The sequence below is a fragment of the Penicillium waksmanii genome, assembly GCF_028829765.1.
Source record: "Penicillium waksmanii strain IBT 27052 chromosome Unknown utg000005l:1.0-5232799.0:1.0-5237142.0, whole genome shotgun sequence".
Classification (NCBI taxonomy): Eukaryota; Fungi; Ascomycota; class Eurotiomycetes; order Eurotiales; family Aspergillaceae; genus Penicillium; species Penicillium waksmanii.
Window position 1 is genome coordinate 2,835,679 of NW_026643252.1, and position 12,987 is coordinate 2,848,665.

General features: G+C 49.4%; 6 protein-coding genes across 6 annotated transcripts; 4 read left to right on the forward strand and 2 right to left on the reverse strand.

Moving 5' to 3' along the window:
• Positions 1 to 394: 394 nt before the first annotated feature.
• On the forward strand, positions 395 to 2,510 carry N7481_005962 (uncharacterized protein; the record flags this gene model as incomplete). The annotated part of the gene is made up of 8 exons (XM_057265181.1): positions 395 to 862; positions 890 to 1,041; positions 1,098 to 1,507; positions 1,568 to 1,759; positions 1,813 to 1,907; positions 1,961 to 2,117; positions 2,178 to 2,238; positions 2,299 to 2,510. The coding sequence occupies exons 1-8, from the start codon at positions 468 to 470 to the stop codon at positions 2,508 to 2,510; spliced, it is 1,674 nt and encodes a 557-aa protein (XP_057122901.1). The 5' UTR covers positions 395 to 467.
• Positions 2,511 to 3,164: 654 nt separating this feature from the next.
• N7481_005963 (uncharacterized protein) lies at positions 3,165 to 5,452 on the forward strand (the record flags this gene model as incomplete). The annotated part of the gene is made up of 6 exons (XM_057265182.1): positions 3,165 to 3,207; positions 3,312 to 3,750; positions 3,818 to 4,235; positions 4,285 to 4,893; positions 4,945 to 5,036; positions 5,089 to 5,452. The coding sequence occupies 6 exons, from the start codon at positions 3,165 to 3,167 to the stop codon at positions 5,450 to 5,452; spliced, it is 1,965 nt and encodes a 654-aa protein (XP_057122902.1).
• Positions 5,453 to 6,559: 1,107 nt separating this feature from the next.
• On the forward strand, positions 6,560 to 8,046 carry N7481_005964 (uncharacterized protein; the record flags this gene model as incomplete). The annotated part of the gene is made up of 4 exons (XM_057265183.1): positions 6,560 to 6,813; positions 6,861 to 7,210; positions 7,265 to 7,781; positions 7,884 to 8,046. The coding sequence occupies 4 exons, from the start codon at positions 6,560 to 6,562 to the stop codon at positions 8,044 to 8,046; spliced, it is 1,284 nt and encodes a 427-aa protein (XP_057122903.1).
• A 129-nt stretch (positions 8,047 to 8,175) lies between these two features.
• Positions 8,176 to 9,046, reverse strand: N7481_005965 (uncharacterized protein; the record flags this gene model as incomplete). The annotated part of the gene is made up of 3 exons (XM_057265184.1): positions 8,176 to 8,384; positions 8,453 to 8,893; positions 8,959 to 9,046. 3 exons carry the CDS (start codon positions 9,044 to 9,046, stop codon positions 8,176 to 8,178), a joined length of 738 nt encoding a protein of 245 aa, XP_057122904.1.
• Positions 9,047 to 9,483: 437 nt separating this feature from the next.
• On the forward strand, positions 9,484 to 10,510 carry N7481_005966 (class I SAM-dependent methyltransferase; the record flags this gene model as incomplete). Its single annotated transcript, XM_057265185.1, has 2 exons — positions 9,484 to 9,664; positions 9,750 to 10,510. The coding sequence occupies 2 exons, from the start codon at positions 9,484 to 9,486 to the stop codon at positions 10,508 to 10,510; spliced, it is 942 nt and encodes a 313-aa protein (XP_057122905.1).
• Positions 10,511 to 11,133: 623 nt separating this feature from the next.
• Positions 11,134 to 12,637, reverse strand: N7481_005967 (uncharacterized protein; the record flags this gene model as incomplete). Its single annotated transcript, XM_057265186.1, has 2 exons — positions 11,134 to 12,084; positions 12,224 to 12,637. The coding sequence occupies 2 exons, from the start codon at positions 12,635 to 12,637 to the stop codon at positions 11,134 to 11,136; spliced, it is 1,365 nt and encodes a 454-aa protein (XP_057122906.1).
• Positions 12,638 to 12,987: the final 350 nt, after the last annotated feature.

A 12,987-nucleotide genomic window follows, 5' to 3' on the forward strand; every position in this document is an offset into this window, starting at 1 on the left:
TGAAAATATGACCCCCAAATTCCCTTGTTGGGCTGTATAAAAAGGACCCCTATGTGACCGGGAATTGCCATAGACAATCCCACAGTCACAGCCCCATGACCGAATTTTGGCGAGGACCAAAGAAATCCAGCTGCAAGAGGGTGTTCATGCATCTTAGATGTTCCAATGGTCTGCCAATACACTGCCACCGCTTAAAGAGCTTAAAGAGCCAGACCGCCTGAAATGGGGGCGGACAACCGGTAAAACGCTTATTTACGGGTGAGGCTAATGCAACAAATCCTGCCGGTGCTAAATGGTTACGCGCTTTAAGAGTGGTTCTTCCCGTGAAGCTCCATACGATCTACCACTGCTAGGCTTTCCCTAGATGCTCTTGGCGCCTTTAATTTACATCTAGAACTGAGATCGACCCATACGAAGGATTGTTCGGCGCGTCGAGCTGCAGGTTGGCCTCTGATGCTGAGCGCGTCATGGGATACACCACGCTTTGGAAGCGGCTCACACCGCGGCAACTGAGTGTTGCCATTCACATATTCTCTCTCATCTCAATATTCTTCGAAGGCTATGATCAGGGCGTCATGGGAGGCGTCAATTCCTCCCCTACCTACGTGACGTTGGTCGGTATCGGCACCGCGGATGGAAAGGTCACCGACACAACGCATCAGGGGGGGCATCGTCAGTGTCTACTATTTGGGCGCGATCTTTGGCTGCTTCGCTGGCGGATGGCTTGCAGACCGCGTTGGACGTATCAATGGACTGCTGGCAGGGTCTTTGTTTGCCTTGGTGGGCGGAGCCCTGCAAGCTGCCATCACAAACTCAAATTTTATGATCTGCGCCAGAGTGGTGACAGGGATTGGCACCGGTGGTAAGTATCCCTGCTAGTGTCTTTTAGCGAGACCCATCCTCGTATAACTTTGACTAAGATTAACTCGTGGGGGGGGGGCGGCTCTCTAGCTTTGACCGGTATCACCCCGGTATTGGTATCTGAAACCTCGACAGCGAACAATCGAGGAGGATTCTTGGGCTACGTTTTCATTGCCAACTGTTTGTGCTTCCACTCCATCACCATACCCCGCGAGCCTCAGGCTAACAAAGCCCAGATCTAGGAATTTCTGTTGCATATTGGATCTCGTTCGGCCTTTCCTTCATCAATCATGGATACTCCGACGTTCGATGGCGTTTCCTGCTCGCTTTTCAGTGTTTTCCCGCCCTCCTTCTTGCACTGTTCATCAAAATGCTGCCCGATAGCCCTCGATATTTAGCCTCAGTCGGAAGAACGGACGAGGCGCATGAACTGTTGACGCTTTTACGTAAAGACAAGGCTACGCCGGCGGAGATCGATCGTGAATACCTCGAAATTATAACTACGGCGAAGTACAGCAAGCCAAGCTCGCCTTTGCAATTTGCAAAGATTTTGTGTGGAAAGGGCGGAGATAAAGGTACAAATCTGGGCCGCCGAGCATGGCTATGTATATGGCTTCAGATTATGGCGTCTTGGACAGGTATCACGGTATGCATATGCCGCCTCGTATAGCCAACCAAAGGCCATGTGCTGATTTTATGACTTCAGGCTGTTACTGCGTATGCTCCGGTGCTCCTCGAACAGGCCGAGTACACGAAAATCCAGATTGCTGGTCTCGCAGGAGGTGTTAATACAGTTGGAATACTAGGCACCATTATAAGTGCTCAGATCGTTGATCGCCTGGGTCGCAGAGCGTGTCTGATGGGTGGATCGGCTATGCTATTTGCAGTCAACCTGATTGTACGATCGAATCCCAAAAACCCTATGAAGTTCGCCGTACTAACTATCTGCAGGCCGGTGCGGTATATGAAGCATCGTACCACCATCCAGCGGATGTCAAGGCATATGCACCTGCCGCAGTCACAATGCTCTTCTTGTTTAATCTAGGGTATGTCTGAGATCTACGGATATCATATTTCCATGGTAACTGATCGTCAATAGTTATGCTGCTACATGGGGCACTGTCGCTTTTTTGATCCCCACTGAAATCTTCCCCAGTGACCTGCGAGCGCAGGGGAATGGATTTGGAATTACTGGCTGGGCCATTGGTGTGGGGATGACTACTCTGGTGAATCCCATTATGTTTGGCCACCTTTTTGTAAGTTACATCGGTACTTTCATCACACGGCGACCCACTAATAAATCTTTTTTTTTTCAGAGCCGGAGTTATTTCCTGCTTGCTGGGTTAAACTTGATTTGGATCCCCATTGTGTTCCTCTGTGAGTCCAGCCTTGACGTTGAAACAGGAGTTTGCCATGAACTAATTTCTCTCTCTACAGTCTATCCGGAAACTCGGAACCGCTCGCTTGAGTCCATTGAAGCTCTGTTCTCAACCAGCAGTCCCTTCCATTGGAGTATGGAACAGGCTTATAAACTGCATGGTGATGTCCTGGCGTCGCATGGAGTCACTAAGAACGAAACCTATGATTTGCCCAGGGCATCAACAGCTAGTCAAGGCGAGCTAGAATGCTCGGCTGCACTCACTGCTTAATGAGACCAATGCCGGATTTGATGGTTGCATCCATTCCACGACACTATTATATCACGATCTGTACCAGTACCATTTAGATAGCCACTACGCCTTAAAAGCATCAGTGATAGAGAAATATTAATGTTTATGATTACTTCTTTTTCTCAAGAGTTTCCCTCTTGAGATTATATCGGAAGATTGTAATTGGGTCATGCCGAGGGAGCTAAGGACGACATAAGTAAACTAACTATAGGACGGCTACTCTTCCCGCGAACCTCAGGACCAAACGCCAAGTACCCCGAATACGAACCCGAACCCGCGTTCACCCCCGGATTCCCCATGCACTGGCAGTGCTCCGTGCTCCCGTTCTCCCTTTCTCCCGTTGATAAGCAGCAATTTCACTCGAATAAATGGAACAGGATGAAAAGATATTGGAAGTATGTTTAGACTATATACCCGTAGGTGTATTTCATTTCCTGATGGCGAATCTGGTCACATGACAGCTAGGGCCGCATTTGGCAAGATTCCCGCCTCAGGCAGTGAAATTAACCAAGTGCACCCTCACCCCGTTTTCCCTGGCCCCAAAATCTACAGCCGAGACGCCTCCTCGCTGTTGAGAACCGTGCTTTGTCCCGTGTCGGCGTGTCCCGTGTGTGGCATGATCGATCATATTGAATGTCGCAAAAACCACGAAAGCTCCAGCGCGTCTCTAAGGCCTGTAAGCATTCCTTCCCCCCCGCGTCGCCACGCCTTGTTCTCCACTTCCCTGGCTTTACGCGGATAAACGGGAGAATGTGAAATTGACAGCCACCACCCCTTTAGGCGACTTCTGCAATCGGCGCAGCATTAAATGCACCCGAGGCGAGGACCAGCTAGGCCGATGTCAGAACTGTGCTGACTTTGATGTCGCTTGTACTTTTGATCGCCCGGCTAAGCGCCGTGGCGTTAAGGCTGGTACCCGGCTGAATGCGCGAGAGTCATCAGTCACCACACCTATGCCTGAGAGTATTCCCATTGCCCGAGTCACACTTCCTGATAGTGCTTCAAGATCTTCGGTCTCCAGGAGCTCAACTTATCCCGAGTCGGGCCACCGCCCCTCCCTGACCGGGGATCCATGGTCTTCATTCAATTCGGGATGGTCGACGGCAGAGGGGTATGACGATGATGGAGCACTTCGCAATTCATGGAAAGCATTTGCTATCGCGAGTGACAGACAAATTCGAAATCTTGTCCAAGTCTATTTCGAAATTGTCTATCCAATGTGAGATCTTCCCCCGATCCTTCTTCGTGCTGAATGTATGCATTGACATTCACTCCCTTTGCTCCAGCTTCCCGTTATTTCACAAACAATCATTTATCGCGAGCATCAACAACAAAGAGCATCTCACAAACCAGGGACTCTTTGCATCGACAATGGCAGTCTGTTCATTGGTATCAGGCCGCGCCCGTGACGGCGCGTTGTACAGTAACAGGTGGCATAGAGAAGAACTTCTCGAACCACCCTCCGAGGCATTCTACGCGGCAGCTAAAGACGCCCTGCCGCGTGATCTTGCAGCTGCAAAGGGGATGAACTATATGCGAGCATGTGCGATCTTGGCAATTGCCAGCATTCAAAATGGCCACATAAAGAACATGCAGAAATATTCCGGCATTTATCACACACTGACCAGCATGGAGGGGTTTCATGATGAGAAGCTCTGGCCCAAGGACATCAGTCCTATTGAGACCGAAGAACGTCGAAGACTGGTACGTACATGGGATTTATAACAACGTTCCTTCGCTAACAAGACTATAGTTTTGGTCTATCTATACCCTGGACATATACTCATGCATCGTGTGGGGAGGTGTCGTTCGATACCGCGAGGCCCATTCTCTTGTCCGATACCCCGTCGAAATGAACGATGAATTCATCACCCATGAAGGATACATGCCACCCGTATCACCCATGCCAACTGCACCTGGTCACGTAGACCCAACGGGCAGCTCGCGCCCGCCTGTGTCCTGGCTGCATGGTTGGAATTTCACAACTGACCTATATCGCATTCTTGAGCACGTTGTCGATGGCACAAGACGCCGCTTTTCATCGGCCAATGGAACCCAGGAAGTTTGGTCTCTGTTTAGTCCTGCGAACATGTCCGAGCCAACTGTTATGGAGCGAGTACTTTCCATGTACGCTGCGCTCCCCCTGCAATTCAGAGAAACACCGCCGACCACTGGCGATGTTGGGAAAGATCTCTTTGGATTTCAATCCGCCAATATTCAAGCAACGCTACAGCTTCTCCGAATGGTCTTGCTGTCCGCAGAGGAAATTGGCGTGGACCGGAAATGTGACGTGGCGGGTGAACTGCTCAGCGTATTTTCCAAGGTCCCCGTGGAGTATCTAAAAGCCATCAGCTCCCCTCTGGTAAGTCCTTCATATCACGACATAATTCTCAGTATGCTGACGTACCAAAAGCTTCATCATCTTGGTGGAATCGGCTACATTTTAGGCTCAGTCATGGAAGGCAGTCTATCCGACGCATCTTACCAACGAGTTCGCACATTACTGTATGGATATCATTTTTGAATACGCACAAAGGACCACTACTGATAACCACAGACTTGAGATGGCCGACCTTCTACATCGCCTCGAAACCGGTCTTCACCGCGCAGCAGGTGCTAGTGAACGTTTGAGATCACAAGTCGATCGTATAGACGGATACATGCGCAATTCCCGCCTAGTTAACCTTCCAGTTGCCCCTCCGCCTCCGAATGGCAGCGCCATCCTGATGAATTTCAAACAGGAACCCGCTGTTCCACCCGCGCCGTACGCTCCTAGTGGGCCACCCAATGCTGTCGGGTCAGCACCGGCTATTGGAGACCAGATGTTACAATTTCAGCTTCCACCGGAACTGTTGTCGGACTGGCCATGGCCTTTGGATAATTCGCAATCTGAGGGGTTCTTGCCGCTGGCATTTGAGTGATTCTTTCGAGCGGTATACAGTGTGAATATTAGACATATAAAGGAAGTTGTTACAATCGAGTATGCGAAGTGAATGGAGCATACATCGGTCTAAATGATGTAACTCAGGTACGTACCTGAATTCGAAAGGCTGGAAGAGTCCGAAGGCATTGTCAGGGCCAATGCTCCTGCCACAACCGGCACATGACTGGATGTAGCGCCCGTCGAAGTCGGGTGAGATTGATTGCTTGGCCGTGAAGACCACAAATTCTTACTGATGGGTCATGATCTCCCTTTGACTTGAGATCTGTCGATTTTGGCGTTTTCATCGTCTCCTTGACCATTATGGAAATAGAGTAGGCCACTTTGATGCTCTACACTTAAACCCGCACGGGCGTCACAAAAATGGCTTTGAATATAGAGGAGTTAGACTCTGTGACATCCGTGCTAGTATTCGTATTCATATATTGGAACTGTTAGCAATATAATTTATTGTCAGTTGGTTTCATACTGGACGAAGAGGCGCCGTTAAGGAGTGCAAATAGCTCTGAGATCCTCGGGCCGATACAGCCAAGGTTATGAGAGCCTAAGCAGAATACACGAAGCAAGAGCCTTTGTAGTCAATCCATTCTGATTTGACATTTAACTAGTATCATGGAACCTTAGAAGCCACCGGTAATTGTACTTGGTTAGGTACCCGGTTACCTAGGCTAGGTACTTCAGGGAAGATTTGAAAACCGAATGGATAGTTTTTCAATGAGATTTGTATTGAGATAGTACCCTGGCGCAAAACATTTGCTTGAAACTTAGTAACTACTAGTTACTGAGCCGGTTGCTGCTATGAAGCGTTTTGTATGAGTACGATTTAAAAGTGAATAGGTCGCAGACAGGCTCTGGGCATCAAAGCTAAAAACGAACCAGCATTCTCGTTCCTGGTGGGAGGCTCTGTCAGAGTGATATCATTGGCTGATATGAGCATTGGCGTCTCAATTGCGGGGCCTACGGGATCCGCAACGGGCCATAGATGCAGGCGGTAAATACAACTTGGAGTCCATACCACTCTTCTCATTCATTTTCACACAAACCCAAGCCTGTCTATCTGGCTGGCTTTATGCAACAAGGTTACAAGATGACACGATATTTTCCTAATATCATCACGCGTCCCTTCAGAGCGCTTTGCCAGTCACCCTGGGTGCCCCCGTCCGCCATTCCACCCCGAATTGACACGTCTTTGCTGGTTGAAGAAGAGAACTCTCCCTTCTACAAAACATCCTATTTTTATCCGGCTCGGATTGGCGAACTTTTGAATGGTCGATATCAAATTGCGACCAAGCTTGGTCACGGAAGCAGATCAAATGTGTGGCTTGCAAGGGACCTTCACCAGTTCGTACTGTGCCCATCAAATTATGAGATACATATTGACAATTCAGATGGCGCTGGCTGAAGGAGCGATATGTGGCTATTAAAATCAACGCTAACAGACTGCACACACGAAAAGATGCTGGCGGTGTTGAACTGGAATCTCTGCGACTTATCGCAAGTGCGAATCGATGGCATGAGGGCTGGTATTTTGTTCGACAATTACTTGACTCATTTTCAGTCCAGGGAATCACAGGAAATCATGTATGTCTCGTTTTTGAGCCTTTAAGTGAAACACTGGAGAGATATTGCAAAAGATGGCGAGGTGGTGCGATGCCTCCGGAGATTTTCAAAATAATCCTCCAAGAGATACTCCAAGGGCTTGATTATCTCCACGCGGAATGTCATCTCGTCCATACTGGTGAGTGGTTTCAATTTCATTGATCAAAAGATGGTTCTCATTCAGATGGAACAGATTTGAAGCCGGATAACATCATGGTACGACTGGAAGATCCTGATATCCCGGCCCAGGCTGCTCAGGATGAATTCGAAAACCCACTACCGCAGAAGCATTGCGATGATGGACGGATCATCTATGTGTCTCGTAGAGACTACGGGCCGCTGAAAAAAATCACCGGATTGATTGAAATTACCGACTTCGACCTAGCAGTTCGAGGTGATGTTCGGCAGGAGGGTTGTATCCAGGTCGAGATTTATCGTGCACCCGAGGTCATCCTGGACAGAGGATTCACTTACAGTGCTGACATATGGAGCTTGGGGGGTTATGGTACATATCCTCACTTCCCTCTACTAGCGCAAATCACTGACAACCGAATGAAGCTATGGGATTTTCTAGAAGGACGAACTCTCTTTGAATCAGTTGATGGCCGCATCGTTGAAGAATATGATGACGAAACGCATCTTGCGTACATAACATCACTTTTAGGTCCCGCCCCAGAAGACTTCGTTGAATCTGGCAAAAGGACATCTATGTTCTAAACGGCAGCTGGTAAAGTGGTATCCGAATCGAACACATTTATACACAAGTAACACTGCATTCCAGGAACACTTCAAAATCAGGACCTTATTCCTAGCGACTTTAGCTTCGAAAGCACTCTCTCCAAATTCAATGGGGAAGAGAAGAAGGGATTTATTGACTTCGTGAAACGGATGATCAAGTGGAACCCAGAAGAGCGAAGCACAGCGAAGGAGCTACTGAAGGACCCTTGGCTTCATGAAGACTATCCGCAAGAATGAGGTCGTTTGCCATCTCTGGTGTCTTAAAACCATGTTGACACCCATGTACGACAGGGCTAGCTAACTACTCGAATAATTCACCAGCCTATGAACAATGACCTTATTCCCTTCTCAGATACCATGAGTCGACTAGTTCTTCAAATACTCGTCAAACCAAGCAGCAGCTTGACCGAACGCCTGCTCCTTCGCAACCTTCTGACGTGGTTTTGACAGGTCGCAGCGAACCGAAAACCCATGCTCAACATCAGAAAACAAATTGATCTGATATGGCACATCCATGCTATCCAAAATATCCTCGCTCTCGCGACGTTTCTCGGTGGTGAAAACAAAGTCCCGCGCTACAGACATTTATCTAGATTAGCCATACGCACACCAAGACAAGACAAGACAAGTGAAAAGGACTCACCGGCAGCCGCAATGCTCAACGGCCCTTCAATTCCCTTGAGCTCATTGGCTTCAACCATAGTAGGATGTGCAATGAAGCCCGCATCCAATTGACTATGCTTCAGATAGCGACAAACATACTTCCCACCAAAGCAATATCCAACACCACCGATTCTCTTACACCCCAAGTTACCGCGCATCTCTTTTAGGACGGTGTTGATGATTGGCTCTGTCTGTAGGGGGAGGTGGCTTTTTACCCAGTCCATGATGTTGAAGCCCTCGGGACGATTGATCGGTACGGAGTCGCCGTTGAATAGGTCAGGGATCAGCACGAAATAGCCCTTTGCGGCGAACTGATCTGCGATCAATTGGACGTTGATGAGTCGGTGTCCGATCACGTCGGTTAATATGAGGATTGCATTCTCGGTAGACTTATTGGCTGGATAGGCGAAGTATGTTGAGACTGTGCAGATGATTAGTATACCCCAAGGCTCTCGCCGGCTGTAATAGTATCAGGGTGAAATTTACTGTTCTGGATGTTTTTGATCTCCCCTCTAGCTTCGCCACTGTGTAAGGTGCCAATAGTACAGCAGCGTGAGAGATCATTGGAAGTCATTTCGTTATTGTTGTGTTGAACTTGGTGGTTTTGTAAGAAGAAGTTGATTGATTGACGGGCTATGAACGTGAACAGTTGGGTAGGAAATCATCTCAATTTATGTGATTTTCCTTTGACTTTATTAATCGGAGATAGCACACATGTTTTTTACAGGTGCTTACTTCCGTAAGATCCGGTTGATCTAAACTTGATCTATAAATCATACCCGTAGATGCCTCGGTCTTACGTGAACCGTTTTGTCCACTGGATGCCTCGCAAACGGAGTGCTCTGATTGGCTGTTGGGATCGGGAGTCGCAGGCTAGAAAAGTGGGTCGCGCCTTCCCTCCGAAAAGTGTTGCAGCAGCTCCTTCCATCGATCGGCCTCGGACTCTGTCAATTGTTGGACCTTTGGACTTTTTCGGTTTCTGACAACTCCCACCCTCTTTTCATTCCAGCCATGTCGACTCGGTCCGCCTGGAGAGCGCTGCACTACAGTGCTAAGCGCCGTGCCTTCCAACCCCCTACTCCCTACCGCTGCTTCTCCTGCACCCGTCAGGTTCAAGACCCCAAGTCCGAACAGGAGCGCATGACACACTTCGGCTTCACCAATGTGCCTGAACATGAGAAGGAGTCCCGAGGTAAGCTTGAGTCTCATCCTGCCACTAGAGATCATTCAATTGGAATTCATTCCCAGAACTGTACTAACAAAACACCCGTACTCAGTCGGCGCTGTCTTCAGTTCCGTCGCCTCATCATACGACACAATGAACGACCTAATGTCCCTGGGAATCCACCGCATCTGGAAAGACCACTTCGTCCGCTCGCTGAACCCCGGCACGCCCGTCGCCAACCGCGACGCCGACTCCAAGACCAAGGGCTGGAATATCCTCGATATCGCCGGCGGGACCGGCGACATCGCCTTCCGCATGCTCGACCACGCCACAAACATCAACCACGACCTCGAAACCCGCGTCACAATCAGCGACATCAACGCCGACATGCTGGCCGAGGGCCGCAAGCGCTCAATCGATACCCCGTACTACAACACCTCGCGATTGGACTTCATCGAGGCCAACGCCCAGAGCATGCCGCACATCCCGTCCGACTCGGTCGACCTGTACACGGTCGTTTTCGGCATCCGCAACTTCACCGATAAGCAGGCTGCACTGAATGAGGCTTTCCGCGTGCTCAAGCCCGGTGGTGTCTTTGCTTGTATGGAGTTTAGTAAGGTGGATAACCCGCTCTTCGATGCTGTGTACAAGCGTTGGAATTTCAGTGCTATCCCCCTCATTGGACAGGTTATTGCGGGTGACCGGGACAGCTATCAGTATCTTGTTGAGAGTATCGAGCGTTTCCCTAGCCAGGATGAGTTCCGTGGTATGATCCAGAAGGCTGGGTTTATGATCCCTGGTCAAGGGTATGAGAACTTGACTGGTGGTATTGCTGCTATTCACAAGGGTATCAAACCAATTGTCAAGGCTTAAATTAGTCTAGCCAGACTTGATGTGTCGGAATAGTGGGGGAGGGGCCGCCTCTCATCCCAGAGTCTCTTCACATTGGATTCCGCTACTTGGTATTCACACGTGGATATCGCTTTATCGTCAAGGGGGATCTTGTCGAAAGGATGCTTGCAGGAATGAGGGCAAAATTCAGGTCCTTGTTCAAAAATAAAGAGAGCGGCCGATTTGGAAAGATTAAATATCCTCAAGGGAATGGGATCTCTACAGCTTGGTTTGCTGTATCGGAAGAGTGGGGGTCTTCAGCCTATCGAGGGTGGTGGAGTTGTGTATTATAGACAATTTTCGTATATTGTGTTTTGTACTGAATAGCAATAAAAGATTTAATATTCGCATAGTGGAACATTATGAATAGGTTGAAACAAATAGATAGCCCTATAGGAAGCTTCGTTTGATAGTTCATCGACTAAATGTAAAATGCAAATCGTAATATATATATAGTATGTATAGCTGTCCAAGTTGGCAACAGTAGGCGTAACATCGTCAACCGCACCAAGAAATGCGGATGTTTGTACAGTCCAAAATAGAATATGGGCAAGAAGAAGAGTTGGAATATCTTTTTGAAGCAAGTGTACCTGCGAGCTTCGTTTTCATCCATCGCAGAGCTCCTCGGCTTCCATTACCCCTACACAGCCAGACCATGATTGATCTTTCGAAACCGCAACGATCGACAGTGGGTTTGGTCCTTCCTGGGACGCAAGAACAAGCTTGCGGACATCGGAAAGTAGAGTCCACTCCGGCACCCAAAGCCAGTTGTCTTTATGCACGGCAAGAGGCTGGTTGTCCTTAGTCACAGCGTCAGAGACGCGTATATCGACGTCTGTATGCCGTGACAACAGAGAACGAATCCGCCGCGGCGGGACAATGTGAGATGGAGATATGAATACCCATGATTTGGCATTTGGGTGCTGAATGGCTGTAAGGAGGATATCGAGTAACCGAACCTCGCTAGGTGAGTCAGATGTAGATGCTCTAACTGTAGGGATTTGATCAAGTGGGACCAGTTTGTCTAGAGGAATGCGGCGATGCTCAGGCGGTGATTGAAGAGTGAAAGGAGGGATAGACGAGCTCCCATTAAGGTCCTCCCATGGTAATGAGATTGATGAAGATGGTGAATCGAATGTAGTTGAGGAGACGCAGCTCGAGGGCGTAGTTAGTGGTGTGCCACTTGCGGCAGCAGCAGCAGCGGCGCCAATAGCACCACCTGGATGGAAGCTGCGGAAGACGTCCGCAGGGCCTCTGCCGGGTGCAGTGTGTAACTTGCGCGCAACCGCAATAGCGAGAGCGTCTCCGAGACACAGAGCTACAGTCGTCGAAGAAGTCGGTGCGCTGACTCCTAGAGAAGCCTCCTCATCTTCGTGAATGGGAGCTGGTAGAAGAACGCCCATGCCGGACGGGCTATGCAAAGAGAGTAACGGACACGCTGACGAATCCGTATGCGAGGTCAAAGCGATGACAGGAACTGTGGCGGGAAGATGCGGCAGCAATGACAAAAGTTCGGGCGAGCGACCAGAAAATGAGATGAGTAGAATCGTATCGTTCTGCAGTGTTGAGTGTCAGTTTCAAACTCATACTGAGCCCATTGGCCCTCGGCAAAAAAATCAAGATATAGACCATAGTCTATGCAGGCCAAATGCAGATATGTAGATGCAGGTAGATGCAGGTGACGTGACTGCTTACCGGACGAACTAAACCCAGATCCCCATGCAATGCTTCCGTCGGATGAAGAAAAGCACTGTATATACCCAGACTGTTCATTGTTGCCTCGATCTTCCGTCCAATCTTCCCACTCTTCCCGACCCCGCAGACCACCAATTTACCGGCTTCGCGCACACTGCGTGCAATAAGGTCCACAGCACGCGCGAGGCCCTGCTGCGCTCGCGCATCTGTCTGGTAGAGGCGTTCAAGATGTGCGAGCGCAGCCCGTTCGGTGGCCATCACATGGATTGCCGTGACGACGGAGGATACATCGTTCGTGGTGGAAGAGGTGGGGGGTGGAGGGTCGGGAGGAGTGAGTGGCCATGAGGGGAGGGAGTCGACGGGTTTGTGGACCATTGTCGACGTGGGTGAAGAGTCAATGACTTCGTAGGTCATCGCGATGATGAAGGAGGCGAGGAAGTGATTCCACTGGGCCCCCTAGGAAGGCCTGGCCTGTACAAGGCGCCAGGGGAAAGAAGCCGGGAAAATGTGGAGGGCCGTCGCCGAGATCAAATCAGTCGATAACGGAAGATAACCGGTGCATCGGGCGATCGCCTCGGCAGTGCATTGATTCGTTGAACGGCGGTCATGGGGAAAGTGTTAGTAAAACACTGCCCAGGTGTCACTGGGATCGTGATCGTCGAATTTGTCAGAATTGATTAATATTATACATCGGGCATGAAGGTGTGAGAGTAACTTGAAAGTCCTTGCCGAGATGGTGTCATTGACTGCTGCAATGGTGTGCA